Source organism: Cetorhinus maximus, chromosome 15 (assembly GCF_964194155.1).
Source record: "Cetorhinus maximus chromosome 15, sCetMax3.hap1.1, whole genome shotgun sequence".
Classification (NCBI taxonomy): Eukaryota; Metazoa; Chordata; class Chondrichthyes; order Lamniformes; family Cetorhinidae; genus Cetorhinus; species Cetorhinus maximus.
In genome coordinates, this window is record NC_135893.1 from 82,745,067 (window position 1) to 82,765,222 (window position 20,156).

Below are 20,156 nucleotides of genomic sequence, written 5' to 3' on the forward strand. Positions count from 1 at the left end.
GCAGTGCACTTGGTGATGAGGGTCAGCGCAGTGCTCATGCTCTGCATGGACTCCTCCACAACAGAGACCATGGCACGCATACCCTCATGGATCTCTGCCAGATCTTCCCGCACATCCTGCTGGACATCCAGCATCTGCCGCCTAGTGGACGACTCCAGAGGCTGATCATCTGCCTTCGAATCAGTATGGTTCTGGTCTCCAGCAGTCCTCTGACTACCAGCACCCAGGGTACTCTCTGCCTCCATCTGCTCCTCAAGCGAGTGTGAAGTGCCCTCACCGCTATGCACTGATATTCTAGCCGACGATCTAATGCCTGCCGAATTGCTGGTATCTGCACTGGTGCTTGGCGCAGAGAGGGGGTGTGACGCAGGTGCACCTAAAGCCCAGTAGTCCTCTGGCATCAAGGGTGGCTCTTCGGGGTCCTGTGTTCATGGGCGGGCTGGCGATTCTAGGGGAGAACAATGACATGTTATTAGTTTAAGTCATCACACTGTCACTGTGCATGCCAGGCGCCCTGGTGAGACAGTGCAGACCTGCAGCATGGTGCCATCGTCTTTCAATGATCAGTGGGGACCCTAGGTTTGAGGTTCTCATTAATGATGAGACTACACAAGAACATTTGCACAATCCGACACTCTGACCTCTATGTACTGCACTCTTACGTTCGTCAGAGACCCCTGCCTCTCCACGACTGGCTGACCAAGGTGGGTGGCACTCCAGCTCCAAAGCATCCAGCACAGAAGGCACATCGAGTCTGCACCGACACATGAGAAACACCTGACCTACCTACTAATCCCATTTACCGGCACTTGGCCCATAGCCTTGAATGTTATGACGTGTCAAGTGCTCATCCAGGTACTTTTTAAAGGATGTGAGGCAACCCGCCTCCATCACCCTCCCAGGCAGCGCATTCCAGACCACCACCACCCTCTGGGTAAAAAAAGTTTTCCTCACATCCCCCCTAAACCTCCTGCCACTCACCTTGAACTTATGGCCCCTCGTGACTGACCCTTCAACTAAGGGGAGGGAACAGCTGCTCCCTATCCATCCTGTCCATGCCCCTCATAATCTTGTACACCTCGATCATATCACCCCTCAGTCTTCTCTGCTCCAACGAAAGCAACCCAGGTCTATCCAACCTCTCTTCATAACTTAAATGTTACATGCCAGGCAACATCCTGGTGAATCTCCTCTGCACCCCCTCCAGTGCAATCACATCCTTCCTATAATGTGGTGACCAGAACTGCACACAGTACTCCAGCTGTGGCCTCACCAAGGTTCTATACAACTCCAACATGACCTCCCCTACTTTTGTAATCTATGCCTCGATTGATAAAGGCAAGTGTCCCATATGCCTTTTTCACCACCCCACTAACATGCCCCTCCGCCTTCAGAGATCTATGGACACACACGCTAAGGTCCCTTTGCTCCTCAGAACTTCCTAGTATCATGCCATTCTTTGAATACTTCCTTGTCAAATTGCTCCTTCCAAAGTGCATCACCTCACATTTTTCAGGGTTTAATTCCACCTGCCACTTATCTGTCCATTTGACCATCCTGTCTATATCTTCCTATAGCCCAAGACACTCAACCTCACTGTTAACCACCCAGCCAATCTTTGTGTCATCCGCAAACTTACTAATCGTACCCCCCACATAATCATCTGTTGTTTATATAAATGATGAATAATAGGGGACCCAGCACAGATCCCTGTGGTACGCCACTGGACACTGGCTTCCAGTCACTAAAGCATCCTTCTGTCATCACCCTCTGTCTCTTACAACTAAGCCAATTTTGAATCCACCTTATCAAATTACCCTGTATCCCATGTGCATTTGCCTTCTTTATAAGTCTCCCATGTGGGACCTTGTCAAAGGCTTTGCTGAAATCCATATAAACTACACCAACTGCACTACCCTCATCTATACACCTAGCCACCAAAATTCAATCAAATTTGTTAGGCATGACCTCCCTCTGACAAAGCCATACTGACTATCCCTGATCAAACCTTGCCTCTCCAAGTGGAGATGGATTCTCTCCTTCAGAATTTTCTCTAATAGTTTCCCTACCACTGAAGTGAGACTCACTGGTCTGTAGTTCCCTGGCTTATCTCTACAACCCTTCTTAAATAGCGGAACCACATTAGCTATTCTCCAGTCCTCTGGCACCTCCCCCGTGGCCAGAGAGGAATTAAAAATTTGGATCAGAGCCCCTGCGATCTCCTCCCTTGCCTCCCTCAGCAGTCTGGGACACAAATTATCCAGACCTGGAGATTTGTCCACTTTTAAGCCTGCCAACACCTCTAATACCTTGTCACTCCCTATATCAATTTGCTCAAGAACCTCGCAGTCTCTCTCCCCAAGCTCGATACCTTCATCGTCATTCTCTTGGGTGAAGACGGATGTGAAGTATTTGTTCAACACTCTAGCAATGTCCTCTGGCTCCACCCATAGATTGCCCCCTTGGTCCCTTATGGGCCCTACTCTTTCCCTGGTTATCCTCTTCCCATTGATATACTTATAGAATATCTTGGGATTTTCCCTACTTTTACCAGCCAGAACTTTCTCATATCCCCTCTTTGCTCTCCTAATTGCTTTCTTAAGCTCCACCCTGCACTTTCTGTACTCCACTAATGCCTCTGCTGATTTGCTTCCTTGTACCTGCTAAAAGCCTCACTTTTCCTTCTCATACCTTGTCAAAATAAGGAGGTTTGGGGTCCTCTGCCTGTCTTAGTTCTTTCGTTGGTGTTGTGGCTTCTCTTCTGAAATGACAGAGGAGCATTGATTTGTCCACTGTCTAACTGCAGCGCCATTGCAGTGTGGCAACCCCCTCCCTCTGGGATACCTTGTAGAACACATCCGAGTCATGGCCCTCGACCCGCAAGTCACTCGGGCCAAGCAGCCAGGGCTCACCCCCTTGGCCGGCACCGGTATCAGTGACAGTTGGCACTCAGACTCTAACACCCTTGAGCTGCACGGTGGTGGGTGGGAGGTGGCGAGCCCTTAACACTTTTCCACAGTGAGCTGTGCTAACTCAGCACTCGCCATTGCGGACACAGCAAATCGTTGAACCTTTTGCAGCATTTCACCCATGTGCGCCGCACAATGTTGTGGCTGCTGACCTTGGCTGCCATCTCCTACCAGGCTTTTTTGGTCAGGTGTGGTGGTCTCCTCCTACCATCCCTGGGTACTAGAGTGTCCCGCCTGACTCCAACCTCCTCCAAAAGAACCACATGGCACTTGTCCAAGAAGGGAGGCCAGTGCCCACCTGACTTGCCCTCCCGCCCGACGTCTCCAGCTGCTGGTGAGACAATTGTTTGAATGAAATGGTTTCCTGGACAGATTCCAAAGATTCCTCTCTGGCAGCCTTCAGGGAGTTGGCTCTGCTGGTTTTTAAGCGTCCACTGGGTCGCCATTGGACCCATGCCTGACAGGCTCCCATCCCCACTTGGCCCTTCCCGACCATTGAGAAGATACGTTTCACGCTGGGTGGACCTTAATTGGCCACCCTCCAGGTGCCCCTTCTCCTCAGGGTGTCAGAGAGGAGTCCACGAGGACCCAAAGGGAGGAGGAGCATCAATCCAGGAGTCTCAAAGCCACTCTAAATCCCCTTGACTTGTGGCCCCATCAGCTCCAGCACACCAGGCAAAAAAGGGTGCACCTGTCCCGGAGCAGGACACCCTTAGCAGGCCTGGGCCCTCCAGGCCTTGGGCCTCCAGAGGATGCCTGCCAAAGTCATCTCACAACAGGGCAAAGCAGTTAGCAGGCTGCCTGCACCTCTGCTGTGGATATCAGTACTGCACCTAGACGTAGTGGCAGAGTACTCCACTCTTTTCCTTGACCCCAACCCCCACCACCAATACTGCCTCTGTCGTCCATCTTCTTTCCCGTGTTCCACCACGCGCCCCAGCCCTCTTTCTGTCTTCCCCCTTCCCTACTGTGTTCCACCACCACCCCACCCCCAAACCTGCCTCCGTTTTCCTCCTCCCTGCTAGTCTTTCCTAACGTGCCCAGCCTTGACACAGCTTGTGAATTAAGCACCCGAAACCTTGCAGCAGCACTCTTAAAGGTAGAAAGGCAGGTGAAAGCAGTGTCTACATACCTTGAAGTCATTGATGAAGTGAAGCTTGCCAGATGAATGCCACTTATATACAGTCAGGAAACAAATTGTTCTAATTATCTGCTGGTGGGGCGTTTAATTTGGAGGAGGAATGTAATTCCAGCAAGTTGGTCTTTTTATGAGCATTTATGAGATGCAAATGTGGTTCCCGACATAGATCAGTGGGAAACTCGACCCAGCTTTAAGCCACCATCAAAGTCGACAGAACATAATTCCAAACTAATATCATGGCAGCAGGAAACTGACTTTTCCCATCACTCCAAATTTTGTGCCCCTCCTGCCACGATTCCCGCCACTGGCGGGGGCAGAAAATTACACCCTGTGTGTACTGTATATTAAACTGTTTGAATTATTCAGAATATCTGACACCCGCAGAAAAATCTGGAAAAAGTAGTGTAGTAAATTCAGACTCATAATTAATTTGATTGTATAGATTTTATTTAAGGAAATGCATGGGCTTTAAATTAAATGCACTGGAGAAACTCATGTGATGCAGCAACAACAAAAAGTATTCTGGTGTCTTAAATATTTCAGTAACAGCTGCTCTGTACCAGAATTATATGAAACCCACTGTAACTGCACTTAAGAGCATTTAATGCTGTGAAGTAGCAACAGTTTGTGCATCAAATATACTTACATTTTGTATCACACAGCTATATATATCATTTATTATCCAGTACATGCAATTAAGTTGATAATAGATTTAAGTGCAGTTCCCAAGAGCCTACTTGACCCCTGCCGTCTTAGACCATTCAGCAACTCAGATACAATATGTTTAGTTTTTTTGGTAACATAGCAAAAAGCTGTGTGTTCACTAGTGAAAGCAACCATTGCACAGAACAACACTCTGGGTAGATGCTGATTTCAATTACTGTTGGCCAAACATCTCTCAGTGTAGATTAGAGTATGTAAACACTTTGCATTGAAGAATTTATACCTTAACTGTATATGCAAATGACTCAGTAGGATTTATTTCATAGAAAAAATGAGCTGGATGAGTATCTGGTCATGTGCTACTCGTGATGTGGAATGGTGCCTCCTATATAACGGCCACTGCACTTCCATGGGTTTGTTTTTAACATTGATGCTGCTATTAATGTGTTTTTTTTATTCATTTGTGGGATGTGAGTCACTGGCAAGGCCAATATTTATTGACCATCCCTAATCGCCCTTGAGAATGTGGTGGTGAGCCACCTTCTTAAACAGCTACAGGCCATGTGGTGTAAATATTTCCACAGTGCTGTTAGGGAGAGTGTTACAGGATTTTGCCCCCTCAGTAGTGAAGGAACAGTGATACATTTCCAAGACAGAATGGTGTGTGACTTGAGGGGAAAGCGCAGGTGGTGGTGGTTGGATAATTGTGGAAAGTGCACACCTCAGTTCCTAATGTATGCTCTCAACAAGTATTTTTTCACTCCAGGAGCACTGGAGGTGAAAAAGTGCCCCTAAAGGTGAAGCCCTTAGAGACATTTCAATGAGATGAGATGCCATTATAAATACTAGTGTTATACTATCAATGCTTGGGTAGTTTCACACAGTGTGCAGGAGACAGAACTGTACCCTGGGTAGATTCACAGTGTTGCTGGGGTGGACTGGTAACTGGTATTTGATACTTTTGATGATGTGTGGTACTAATATTCTATTGGTGTGTGTGAGAGAAAATTAGAATGTGTCCCTTCTACTGATATTCTAAGGTCGTTTACACACTGAAAAATATTGAATTAAGAAACAATGGCAAAGTGGTACTTCAATTCAACAAAAAAAAATGTCACCAGCTTGGGAATTAGAATGTCCCCATTAAAACCGAAAGTTGAGGTATTTTTCAGATATTTTAGTTAATCTTGAGTAATTTTGCTGCATTTGAAAATGGTCCCAGTATGCTGAAATATGCAATGAGCTTTCATTCTCATACTTGTTGTTTGAATATAGTGCTTTAATATCACAGCAGATAAAATGGCCTAGCACCTATATGTTGTGTTAAACATCCTGCTGAAGTTGAACACTCCAACCTACCATTGACAGGTCTGAATTTGATCAGTGTTCAGTTGGCTGAGGTGAGATGGTTTACTGAAGCAATGGTGCCACAAACTGTAAAACATAATGAATGAGGTTGTGTGAAATGTTCACACTATCCACTTAAAATGCCCAAAACACCCCAAAGCACAAATACTGTTTTTAAATCTGTGTTGTGTCTGGACAGAGCATTTTGAAACACGTAATACTAGTGAAATACTGGGACGAACAGGTTACACACATTGAAGTCACCTGGTTTGTGTGATTTCTTTTTCTCACTGTAGAACATTGTTGCCAGTGCGCTGAATAAACCATGTGAGGGAAGAGTTAAACATCATGGCAAAATCAATGTGGGTTCTAGGTTCACCTCTAATGTAATAGCTCCAGATTTCACAGGCAGGAAATAGTGTAACAATTACACCGACATCATTTCCAGCATTTTTAAAAAATGTACAACTGAAAGAGTAAAATTACTTCCAGCATCTGTAAGTTTGCTGTTTCAATCCGTGTGTTATGCTATGCATTTATTGAAAGTAATGGGCCCGATTTTCCTAAAATAAGCTCAAAGGAACATTTGTTTCCCAAGAACTATGGTCAGGGAGATCTGTAACACTCAATCTCCAACCATTTAAGCTCCATTGGAATTTCTGGGGCTTTCCCAAAGGCACATCCTGGAGTTGCTCAGACCAACTGTTCTCATGGAAGCAAAGTGGGAAGGGATGTTCCTGCCTCATTTTTCTACAGTGGTGCACCAATGCCTGTGGTGCATTCAGAAAAAAACAGATCCTGCCCCCAACTCACCTCTGACTGGTGGGCTGGAGAGAGATAGGCTACAGGTTGTTAAGTCTCTTTGTTTGCCTTTAGAGATGTCAGGCTAGGGGTAGGCAGGCGGCTTTCCAAGTTGTTCTTCCCTAACAGTAGCCAGAAGATCCTGACTGTGACTTCTCTGTCCTGTTTTAACGACCAGATTTCATGCCCCACTCCCCCACACAAGACCCGACCTCATGACCAGCTTGTGCCAGGTTGCGACTGAGCCATAATACCTCACTGAGGCAGATGCAACAAGCTTTGGCTATGACATGTCCAGTGGCCAACTGCAGCCCCCCACCACCACCACCCCCACCCTGGGAAAACCTGCTTGAATGTGGTGCAGAAATACTGATTGCACTTGAGGGTTGTTTTGGTAAAATGTTACCCCAAGGGTCACAGAACTGACTGCATTGGTGAGATAGATGAGTTTCCAACCCAAACACTGCTGTTACTATTTGTTTTAATACAGTATTGTACAATTTCAGTGCACTTTGAAAAAGCAACTGAAAGTACTGAGTTACAGAGGTGTTGTCTTAAGGAGGACACAGAATGTGCATGTCTTCATTTCAACTCCACCCAATGGCTGTGAATTGCAGCGATGTTTACAGTTGGCCATTAATATTCAATTTGTTGTTAAAACCTCTGATCTGTAGGTTTGCCCGTGCCATTTGGAGTCAGTGGGCAATAGTATCTGTCCCATTGCATTCTGAGGTCACTGATGTCAAAGGCACATAACAAAAGTGATTCTAGCCATTGTTTCATTCTATTGTTATATAAAATACATACTGTGTCCTATCTAATTAGTTGGTTTAAATTAAAACATAGGTTGTTTGACAGATGAGTATTATTCCTTTAAATATTAGTCAATCTAGACACCTGAGCATCCATTATGAAAACTTGATACTCAGGAGCAGATGCTTGAACTTATGTGATGTATCTACTGCGGGGGGAGAGGAGTAAGAGAATTCTTTCTGCTTCACAATGTTCCTCAGCCTAATTTCCTGGCCAGGAACTGACAAGACCTCATCACCAATGTGCTCAATGTCCTTGATGCTGCAACTTACCAGTAATCCGTCAGCAAGTGAGCATCTTAAGCCATATGCAATTGGATCACAGGAAGTGCATTTGAATCTAATGGAGAACCCTCAAATATATGAGGTACATTTGTTCCCTGTATTTGCTGAGTTAGTTCTCCTTTACTTTCTGCTGTACTACACTGTTGTGGTATATTTAATCTATGATTTACATCTTTCCTCAGAAAATGTGTTGGGGTGCCAAATCAAAATTGTTTGTTGTTTTCAAGTTCCAACCCTTCCTTTCTCCCTTCCCCCACTGTGTACCCACCTCGCCAACCTTCCCCAGATTTTGACTATTGGGTAGAGATTTAGTTAGTTCGTGAGCAAGTAGACATCTTGCAGTTCTCAAACACGTGCAAATTGTCGCCTGGCCTTTCCTCAGATTCACCTCAGCACGGTGACTCCACATAGTCATTTTCAAAACGGGGCCTTGAGCGATGGATAACAATAACACGGGGCGTCATGCAGTCCTCCCGTCGGTGTAATATGTTCCAGATCAACATGGCTGCTGAAAGTGTTGATAAAAGGCAGGCTCCAATGTCCAGATAACATGACCAAGAGAGATGAGTATAGGGGCCAATTCGGTAGAACGTCACTAGTCCAATCACCAACACAAAACCTAATGGTAACAAATAAAAATTATAACCATGCTTATCAAAATGGGAAGTACCATCAATCAATTAGAGCTAGGTGGAATCATAGAAATTACAGCACTGAGGAAGCCATTTAATTCATTGTGCCTGCACTGCTGCTAACTCTTCAGTTGTATTTGAAAATATATTTCATTGAAATTGAACAACCCCTTTCATTCCTGTGGTGATGATCCTCAGTCTATGCTCTCTTGTTGCCAATTTCTCAGCCAATGGAGACAACCCTTCATTAATACACTTTTAAAGGCTTTCATAATTTTGCAAGTCTCTTGGATAGTCTTTGATCTTCTCTGATCCAATGAAAAAAGTTTCAATTTCTCAAGCCTTTATTCATAACTGTAAACTCTCATTTCTGGTTGCATTCCAGTGAGTCTCTGCTGTATCCTGTCCCTGGTTTAGTTTATTGGTTTGGTTGGAATCCAATGTGGTATTCTGAATTCTTTATAACTTAAAAAAAAGTGGAAACTTTTACCTTTTCAACCATGCACTATTGACATCTATAGTTTTCTGTTGTTGTGGAGCTGGGCTCATTCTTGACCATGGCAATGCTATAACCTTTGGCCTATCTGTGTAATTTTGTCTGGCTCCCAGACCTCTGCTGGGAATACGCCTGCATAGGGGTGGCATGGACAGTTGCAGCAGCCTTTGAAGGCCTACCACAGCATAGAGCAGCCTGTGACCATGGTGCTGGGGGCTGGAAGGGTGCGGCAGTCAAATACATTATGATATATTACACAGGCTTTAAACTTAAAAGTCTCCCTCTTCCTCATCACTGCTGGCTGCCCACCACCATGTAAAAGGTGGAGGCTGGGCACATAGGCATTCTTGGCATCCAGTATTGCAATAGTGGAGGTGACAGAAAACATGCTGTACGACATATTTTCATCACTTAAATATTGTTTAAATACCTCTGCCCACTGATTGCAGTTTAGGTTTGCACCATTCTTGTGGCATTTTCAACCCAGCCTTCTCTAATAGCATCTTGGATTGCGTATTTTGATTTAGATGGCCTGATTGATTCCCACTGTGGTCCCATACTGGTTCTTGGGTGTCAGGTATCTAGAGACTGACTCCCATGACAAGTCCTCATGATCTCCCATTATTGCAATATCTCCTGTTCCCACTTCAACAGTCCGGCTCTACATGGCCATCAGCAGCTAAGGCTGGTATCAGAATGCTGAGGATCATATTGTCTCAGTGTAGTCCACACTGAGCTCCAGCTTGGTGGAAAGACACTTGCATAATCTCTTGACCACTCATATTAGTCTTGGAGGTAAGAGAAGGAACCTCTACCAGTCATGGGTTGCCTTCCCATTGGCTAGCACTGCCATCAACACATGGTGTAGCATTATGTAGTTTTGCAAGCAATTACTCAGTTTCCTTCAGATTAGTAGTGCGAGAGGATAAGTTTCAAAGTGGACTTACTGTGGATATAGTTTTCATATTAGATCTAAACTGTGCTTATAATGATTAAGTTCCTATGTATTTTCTGTTGCAATCTAGTCAGTCTGAAACTACAGCAATTTTCTTTACTCTTTCTTTGCTCTGTGACTCAGCTTTCCCCAGATTACCTAAATCCTTGCTGGTATTCTTTACCTATCTGCTACCTCCTATAGTGTGCAATTTGTGGTCCAGTTAGGATATTTATTGATGCATCCCTTCTTCTACACACTGAGGCTCTTTGCTTTTCCTTAGTGGAACAATTATTCATCAGGTGACGGCAGGAAACCAACATTGGAGCTTCCATCACAGAGCCCAAAATAAAATTATTCATTTGAGGCACTCATTTCCCTTCACAGGCCCTTTGCGTGAACTCCAATAATGAAAACCACAAATGGCACGCATTCCTGGACCCTAACACCACCATGTAGTCAGACTGCACTTACCTGATCAGGATGGACAGCTTATCATGACAACAGATGCCAACAAAAGAGCAGCCCATTGCTGTCAGATTGAATAAAAATACAACTTTGCTGAGTTATGCAGATTCCACGTAACTAGCCATCCATTGGAAAACAAAGTTATATTACAGTTGGGAAGTGCCCTCTGAAGTAGCTGAATAGTTACAGCATAGAAGAAGGCCATTCAGCCCATCGTGTCCATGCCAGTTCTCCACAAGAACAAATCAGATAGTCCCACTCCCTCGCCCTATCCCTATAGCCCTGCAATTTCTTTCTCTTTTTGAAGCCTTTTGAAAGCCACAATTTGCTCCAACACACTCTCAGGCAGTGCATTCTGGATCCTAACCAATCACTGCATAAAACATTTTTCCTCATGTTACTGCTGTTTCATCTACCAGCCATCTTAAATTGATGTCCTCTGATTCTTGACTAGCTTGCCAATGGGAAGTTTCTCCCAGACCTTTCATGATTTTGAACATCTTTATCAAATCTCCTCTCAACCATTTCCAAGGAGAATAAACCCAGCTTCTCAAAATATCTTCATAACTGATGACTCACATCCCCAAACCCATTCTCAGAAGCCTTTCCTTGGCTCCCTCAAATGTTCAAATCCTTCCTAAAGTGCTGTCTCAGAATTGGGCGCAATATTCCTATGTATAAAATCTAGGATTCCATATACCTTTTTCTCAACCAATGTTTTATAAGGTTTCTTCATAACTTCCTTGCTTTTGTACTCTAAAGCCCTGGATCCAAAATGCCTTTTTAATCATTTTCTCAATTTGCCCTGTCATCTTCAACAATTTGTGCACATAGGCCAGGATTTTGCCCTTGTCGGGTGGGCTCGGCGGGGGTAGGTAGGAGTGATCGGGAAGCCGCCCACTGCTTGCAATCGGGCCATGACCACAATTGCACGCTGGCTGGCCAATTAAGCACTCAGCACTGCCTGTGGGGCAGGAGGAGGGCGAGCAGGGAACTACACACATGCATGCGGGTGCACACAGGAAAAGCTCCCTGAGGCACTGAGCTGCCTCAGGGAGATGAAGATTTATGAAAATAAAAAATAAATAATTTTAAAATGTTAATAAGTATGTCCCCTCATGCGACTCTGTCACATGAGCAGGGACATGTTATTAATGAAAAGCTAAAATTTTTATTTTATTTTTAGTTGCTGTTGGAAACCTCATCCTGCCCATGGATGAGGCTTCCTAAACAATGCCAAGGCCGCTTGGCCTTTTCGCCTGCCTGCCAACCGTAAAGTTGGATGGGTGGCGAAAAATTACATTTAATTTGTACTTTAATGGCCTTAATAGGCTTGTTAATTGTTGGTGGGCACGCTGCTGACTCCCGCACGCCAGCCGACTGGAATATCGTGTGAGTGCGCAGTGACGTCGGGACGCTCGTCCAATGTCATCGCGCGCCATTTTATACTTGTTTGGGTCGGGCGCGCGCCTGCCCGACGAGCGCAAAATTCTGGCCATATACTTCCACAACTCTCTGTCCCTGTACCCCATTTAGGACGCTTTATGTTTGTATTGTCTGTCCATGTTCTTCCTACAAAAATGTATCACTTCACACTTCTCTGCAATAAATTTCATCTGCCATGCGTCCACTCATTCCACCAGCCTGCCTATGCCTTCTTGAAATCCATCACTATCCTCCTCACAATTCACAATACTTTCAAGTTTTGTGTCATCTGCAAATTTTAAAATTGTGCCCTATACACCCAAGTCTAGGTCATTAGTACAGATCAAGAAAAGTAGCGGTCCTTGTACCGACCCCTGGGAAACCCCACAATATACCTTCCTGCAGTCTGAAAATCAGCCACTACCCTGTTTCCTGTCACTCAGCCAACTTCATATCCATGCTTCCACTGTCAGTTTTGTTCCATAGACTTCAACTTTGATACAAACCATTATGTGACAACTTATGAAATGTCTTTTGGAAGTTCATGTATGTGGCATCAACCGCATTACACTCATCAACCCTCTCTTGTTATCTCATCAAAAAACTCTAAATTAAAGGCAAATCGTGTTTGACTAACTTGATTGAGTTTTTTGAGTTATGGACTTATGTTGAATTACATAGGATGTGCAGCACAGAAACAGGTCATTCGGCCCAACAGGTCTGTGCTGGTGTTTCTGCTCCACATAAGTATCCTTCACCATTCATCATATCACTTTATCAGCATGTTATCCTATTGCATTCTCCTTCATGTGCTTATCTAGCTTCTCTTTAAATGCATCTTTACTATTCACCCCAAACACTGCATATGGTAGCAAGTTCCACATTTTCACCACTTTCTGGGCAAAATAGTTTCTCCTGAATTCACTATTGAATTCATTAGTGACTATTTTGCATTTATAACTATGTTATGAATTCTGAGTACTTGTTTTATTTGTATTGTCATCACAATTCGGCACCTGCTGCCATAATGATTTTCAATAAACCAAATTAAACTAATAATCAATTTATGACCACAATATTTGGATTGCACCATAAGCAGAAACCTTTTTTTATGGGAATTGAGTTGAGCTAGTGCTGTAAATGAAGGTCTCCAGGTAAATGAGAAATGCAGTTTCTGGTGCCTCAGTAACTCAGCCAAGCCGGTTCTTCTCACTGATGCTGCCTGCAGCCGGTTTAAACAAGTTTTCTTCAAACTATGAAGACCGAAAAAAAAACCACTGAAGTTAATCATAATTCCTTTTAACTCTCTTTAAATGGAACGTGAATTATGACACACTGTTGAAGCTTATTTTAGTTTTTGTGCTGAGTGAGTGATGATTATTTAACCTCATTTCCCATCCTTCACGATACAGCATCTTTTAGTCCTTCCCACTGGGGAAGGAAGCAGATAATGAAATGGGAGAAGGGGCTGTTTAACCTTCATTTGAAGAACAAGTTCAAGTTTCCTGTTCTAAGGAATATGCCAGTTTTTGTCTTACAGAACATTTGGTATGCTTGTTCCCTGGGTTGCCACTTGTGTCCCACTCCTGTAAACATGTTACATTACGGGAATTGCATGTGGTTTTGGCTGCCAGACATTGGAGATTGGCTGACCAGACTATACACAATATATCAGATGCATAGCCTTTTCCTGATGTATGTAGAACAAAATCAAGCAAAGATTCCCGCTGTGCCACCGCATTGGTGTAGGGTCAGACATCCTCCCTGACCTGACTTTGCTTTTTGCAATCAATTTAGTCCAAGCAAACTCTCCAAGACGCATCACCCCCCACACCTCTCCCTCTTCAGACCTCCTCACCCACCTCTCTCTCAATAGCAACTTGCATTTATATGCTTTTAACGTGATGAAATGCCCTAAGGCTACTTTACGTTGGAATAATCAAGTCTGGGGATAACAAAGGCACAGATGAGGATTTGAAGAGCAGGTATACTGAGGCAAGGTGGGAGTCAGGTGAAGTGATATGTGGTTGGAAGCTCAACTTGGGATCAAATGTGACAACAAAGCCGCAGTCTGGTTAAGCCTCAGATAGTTGGCAGTGGGAAGGATAAAGTTGGTGGTGAGGGAATGGAATTTGTGACAGGTACTAAAGATGATGGCTTCCGTCTTCCCAATATATCATTGGAGGAAATTTCTACTCATCCAGTGCTGGATGCTGGACAAGTATCATCAGCGTCCGTATGGAAACTGACACCATGACTTCAGATGATGTTGCCCAACTCTCTCCATCTCTCTCTCCATGCCCACCTCTTCTCCCACCTCTCCTCTCTCTCTCTCTCCACGCCTGCCCCTCGGTCTCTATTCCCACCTCCTCCTCTTTACCCCCACTTCGCTCTCCACACCTAACTTTGCCCCTCTCCCACTCCACGCCCACCTCTTCCCCTCTCCTTCTCTCTATGCCCCTCTCTCTCTCTCTCTCCCTCTCCATCAATCTCCCCTCCTCTCTCTCTCCACATCCACCTCTTTCTCAGCATGTTGTACTTTACAGCATAACCGAACTACCAAAACAACTGGATTAACTTCTGTGCCTTACTCTGCTTTTTTCTGCTCACTCTGTGTAGCTGATTATTGGATATAATTGCACTTTGTATGTCTGAGATCAGTTAATCACAATGCTGAATCTGTGCAATAGTTTATTACATTGATTATTTAAAATCTTTCATTTAGATTTTGTGATGTGTGTGTGTATATGCATGTGTATGTGTTTGTTTATGTATCCTTCAAATAAACTCCTCCATATTCTCTTAGTTCAAATTAAACGTGGAAAGACTGTTTTTGTCCAATAAAATTAATCCCATCCGGTCTATCCACAGTGGGTTGTGTGTTTTTAGCTGTGTGATATGGGAACCTGCCGGTGGATTGTGGAAACTTCCTTCCTGCTGTTTAAAGATTGCCACAAGGATGGTGAGGCAGAGGGTAGGGACATTTACTGCAAGGAGCCTGTGCCAAGGAAACTTGAGGGCAGAAGGACTGCAGGTTGGCAACTAATGAACCAATTCATTGTAAAAGCTCATGAAATCAATTCACAGAATCACAGAAGCTTAATGGCACAGAAGGACACCGTTCGGTCCATCATGTCTGCACAGGCTCTCCACATGAGCATTATGACCTAATGCCATTGCCCTGCACATTGTTTCTATTTGAATAATCATCTAATGTCCTCTTGAATGCCTCAATTGAACCTGCCTCCACCACACTTTCAGGCAGTGCATTCCATGCCCGAGCCACTCGTTGAAAAGTTTTTTCTCACGTCACACTTGCTTCTTTTGCAAATCACTTTAAATCTGTGCCCTCTCGTTCTTGACCCTTTTACAAGTAGGAACAGCTTCTCCCTATCTACTCTGTCCAGCCCCCTCATGATTTTGAACATCTCTATCAAATCTCCTCTCACCCGCCTTCTCTCCAGGGAGAACAGTCCCAACCTCTAGAGTCTATCCTCATAGCTGAAGTTTCTCATCCCTGGAACTATTCTGTAAACCTCTTCTGCATTCTCTCCAATGTGTTCACATCCTTCCTATAATATGGTGCCCAGAACTGTACACAATATTCCAGCTGAGGTCTAACGAGTGTCTTATATAAATTCAGCTTAACCTCCCTGCTCTTGTACCCTATGCCCCTATTGATAAAGCCCAGGATACTATATGCTTTATTAGCTGCTCTCTCCACCTGTCCTTCCACCTTCAATGATCTATGCACACATACACCCAAGTCTTTCTGCTACTGCACCCCCTTCAAAATTTCACCCCTTTTATATTGTCCGTCCATGTTCTTCCTACCAAAATGCATCACCTCACACTTCTCCGCATTGAACTTCATCTGCCAAAGAGAGTAATTTCACAAATTCCTAACACAACAGGAGTTGGCAAGTGTACCCCACTGTCCCATAGCCCTAATTTACCAGATCCAAGTGTACCCCACTGTCCTGGAGCTCTGATTTACCAGGTCCAAATGTACCTCACTGTCCCAGAACCCTGATTTGCCAGGTCAGTTCTGCTTGATTTCTGCCTATGGGGGATTTCTGGCTCGGTAAGTGCAGTCTTAGGACTTCATGGAATGGAGGCAGCGAGTGCCCAACCATGTCACTTAGAACTCTTGTCCTCCCCTTGCAGTTTTGCCTTTCAATAGTATTCCAGCCAGTTAAACAGCATTGCTTATTTTCATACAAAATCCAAGTGCTGTATAAGTGGTAAATTCACAACCTGCCCTGTACAGGCTAAAGGACAGCACACTCTTTTGCATCTACAAGTTTTATATTTCACAAAATATATTTGGGTATTTGTATGTAACCAAAATGCTTGAGCATCAGTAAGAAAAAAAACATTTGAAATAATTTAATTCATGTGCAGTGCTCACTGCAGCCATTGCCTGCCTGTGATGTGCTAAGCAGCTTAACGTTTGGTGCTGAATGGGTAGACTGTTTGAGAATAGCCTAATTATCAAACCTTTTAAACATTTTAGGTTCAATTAACATTCTGACCTTGTCTTTTTTCTCCATTTGGGAAGAAGTGTTTTAATATAAATTTCTGCAAAGTTAATATCTCTGATAACTTGATACTTAGTGGCAACGTGCTTGTTCGCTCAGCTGCAGTGAGCCGCTGAGTGATTTGTGGTGTAGCGATTTTTTTGCCCGCAGACTTTGGTTTCCCTGGGCCTCAGACAAGGCTCTCTGCAGGGCTTCAAGGCTCAGCTTGCGTAACAGGTAATAACAGGCATTTCCTGCCTCTGGATCGGGATATCCTGGCGCCCTCCAGTCGCTCATCACACTCTGAGCAGACATTGGGCAGCGAGTGCAAATTGCCGGCAGCTAAAATTAGTAGCTCCACAGAATGACACAGTTCTGCAACTCTCTGATTGTCAATGGAATAGTGTATAAACACAGAGACTGCATTTCCTCCTCAATGAGAAAGTTTCACATATACTATCTTGGGATGTCATTCTGGAAAGAATTTGTATTAGAAATCTATACTTTTGGCTAAGACTAACGTTTGGCCTTTAACATGTTAACTTTAAACCTGAAAGTTACATTTCTCTCAGCCATTCTTTATCCTAGGGTAGTTAGCTGATCCACTAAATAATGGATCCTGGTCCACTCCTCCATCACCCCCTACACCTCAACCCCCTCCCACGGCACCTTTCCATGCAACCACAGAAGGTACAACACCTGCCCCTTTACTTCCCCCCTCCTCACCATCCAAGGGCCCAAACACTCCTTTCAAGTGAAGCAGCACTTCGCTTGCACTTCCCTTAATTTAGTCTACCGCATTCGCTGCTCCCAATGCGGTCTCCTCTACATTGGAGAGACCAGACGCAGACTGGGTGACCGCTTTGCGGAACACCTTCGGTCTGCCCGCAAGCATGACCCAGACCTCCCTGTCGCTTGCCATTTCAACACACCACCCTGCTCTCATCCCACATGTCCGTCCTTGGACTGCTGCAATGTTCCAGTGAAGCTCAACGCAATCTGGAGGAATAGCACCTCATCTTCCGACTAGGCACTCTACAGCCTGCTGGACTTAACATTGAGTTCAACAACTTCAGATCATGAACTCTCTCCTCCATCCCCACCCCCTTTCCGATCCCCCTTTTTCTAATTATTTATATTTTTTAAATACATTTTTCTTTTCCCACCTATTTCCATCATTTTTAAATGTATTCCCATCCATTGTTTTATCTCTACCTTTTAGCCTATTTTGATCCCTTCCCCCCCCCCCCACCCCACCCCCAGTAGGGCTATCTGTCACTTTCTTGTCCTGCTTTCTACTCTTAATGTCACCATTAGCACATTCCTTAACTCATATCACCACCGTAAACTATCCTTTGTCCTTTTGTCTATGACATCTTTGGCAATCTCTTCTTTGCCTCCACCTATCACTGGCCCCCTATCCAGCTCTACCTGTCCCACCCCCCTCAACCAGCTTATATTTCACCTCATTTCTATTTTTCCTCAGTTGTGATGAAGAGTCATATGGACTCGAAACGTTAACAGTATTCCTCTCAGCAGATGCTGTCAGACCTGCTGAGTTTTTCCAGCTGTTTTTATTTTTGTTTCAGATTTCCAGCATCCGCAGTATTTTGCTTTTATCCATTAAATAATTAATTTGTTATCTCTCTCTGACTTTTACTGACCTGTAACATGGGCAACATTTAACTTGGCCCTCAGGATATCTTTGAAGGAATATTGGAGGTCAAGGCTATCAACCTTTCTGAGAATTTGGTGTGTAGAAAATTACCCAATTATAGTGACTTCAAAAACAAAATGCTGATTGAAACCCAGCAGCTTTCAACCTGTCCTGCTGGAGTGTCTCAGGTCACTGAATCATGCTCCAGATTTCAAAGCTGTTTTCCCTGAATAAAGATTATGCTTTGATCAGGATTGTTAAGGGATTAAAGGATGGAATCAGAAAATTGTGTCACTAGAGTGAAAGGAATTCTTTTGAAGTTCTTGTGAAATTCCTGGCCTTGGGAACACCTTGTAACTGAGTATAATAGTAATATTATGATTACTTAGATTTGCATATTGCGAAAGGAGAGCTGTGGTGGGAATGGTGAACCATCTCCACCACAAAAAGCTGTGGGTTTTGCAGCTGTCCTGACCCAACAAGGAGCTCCCTCTCTACATCTTGCTGCACCTGTGAGGGGGTTTCTTGGTTTCCCTGCTTTCATTGTACAGACATAAACTTGGTGGTTTGAGATGCGTGGCTACGAATGGATTTTTTTTACAGCTCCATCCTTGTACAGAGAAATCAGAACCCATTGGAAAACCATGTGTATTGCACTAAATGACCCCTGGTAATTTTAGTTTTTTTTCTGAGAATGTGAAATGCCAACTCACTATCCCACTCCCCTCTCACCCACAACGCCAGTCACTCTTTCTCATACGGTTGGTGACTGGCCTCTCACCCCAAAAATGGGTTAGATAGATAATCTGCAACTGGGGATGGAATTTTCCATGCCTGCTGGTGTCGGGTGTCATGGCGGGTTTGAGTGGACAATATGGTGGGATGGCCAAAAATTGGTTTCACGCCATCGTGAAACACGTTTACAATCGTCTGCTCTGCTCTTCGATGGCGGGCCGCGTTTCCTGCTACTGGGCATGCATCAGGATCTTCATTGCAATACATCTGCGTATCATTATAAGTCCAGCTTGCCGGAATGATCCCCCCATGCTGGATCATCCGAGCACATGACAGGTTTCACAACAGCATTTATAAGGCATGCACCTGGCGAGTTGCACTTCAAGGGGAACTTGGAGGTGAGTGCACAGTAAAGTTGTGCAGTGCTTGCGAGGGTCACCTGTTGGACCCTGAGGTTGAGGAGCTGCGCATCCAGGTGAGGGCCCAGGCAAGTTGCATTTTCCCGGCTGACTGACAGTGCAGTGCCAGGGTAGGGGCTGCACTGCAGTTGAGGAAAGTTTGGTTGCGGGGGCGGGGTGCAAAGGCTGCACTGCAGTTGAAGCGAGCTGCGGGGGGCAAGGACTGCAGAGTGGTTGATGGTAGTTCACAAGCACATGTGGAGGGTGCAGGGAGGAAAGCAGCCACGCATCAGCGAAACGTTGTATAAAGTGACCATTCCTCTGCAGCTGAGACAGTTCAGGCGCAGCCACATTGACATACTTGGAGTCGGGCCTCTGGCTTATCTGCCTACTGAAGCAATGCAGAGGCCTGAAAGTGCCACCAAATGTTCCCTTGGGCACAGATTGCAAACTAATGAGAAGTTTAGTGGACTGTAGAACAATTGGACGACTGGGCATGTTGTACAATCTCCTTGTGAAGGCTAGCCATGGAGCAGTGACTGATGGAGGTGCTCACAGCCTTTTGCAATGTCATCAATCTTCCACAGGGTTCAAGCTAACAGTGCAGCCTTGCAGTGCAGTTTAAGAGAATACCTACGTCTCAGCTGAGAGCACAACATGCAGCCCAGTGGTCGAAGCCGCTGCCGATCGGTTAGGGGGAGTGGGGCAGAGTTGGGTGGGGTTTCAGGCAGCCATGCAGCGCACTAAGCTCTGGCCATCCAAGTCATAGAGGTCTACAGCACAGGAAAAAGCCCTTTGGTCCATCGAGTCTGCGCCGGTCAAACAAGTACCTAACTATTCTAATCCCATTTTCCAGCACTGGGCCCATAGCCT

General features: G+C 44.8%; 2 protein-coding genes across 4 annotated transcripts in view; one reads left to right on the forward strand and one right to left on the reverse strand.

Moving 5' to 3' along the window:
• Window positions 1-20,156, forward strand: part of ift140 (intraflagellar transport 140 homolog (Chlamydomonas)) — a 142,578-nt gene that overhangs the window by 71,700 nt on the left and 50,722 nt on the right. The gene's annotated exons all lie outside the window — the stretch shown is intronic.
• tmem204 (transmembrane protein 204) overlaps window positions 4,542-20,156 on the reverse strand; it is a 42,087-nt gene continuing 26,472 nt past the window's right edge. For both annotated transcript variants that reach the window (XM_078558733.1, XM_078558732.1), the window contains exon 4: window positions 4,542-8,637. In XM_078558733.1, coding sequence (XP_078414859.1) covers window positions 8,408-8,637 — 230 coding nt within the window. In that variant the 3' untranslated portion in view covers window positions 4,542-8,407. The remainder of the gene's footprint in view (window positions 8,638-20,156) is intronic.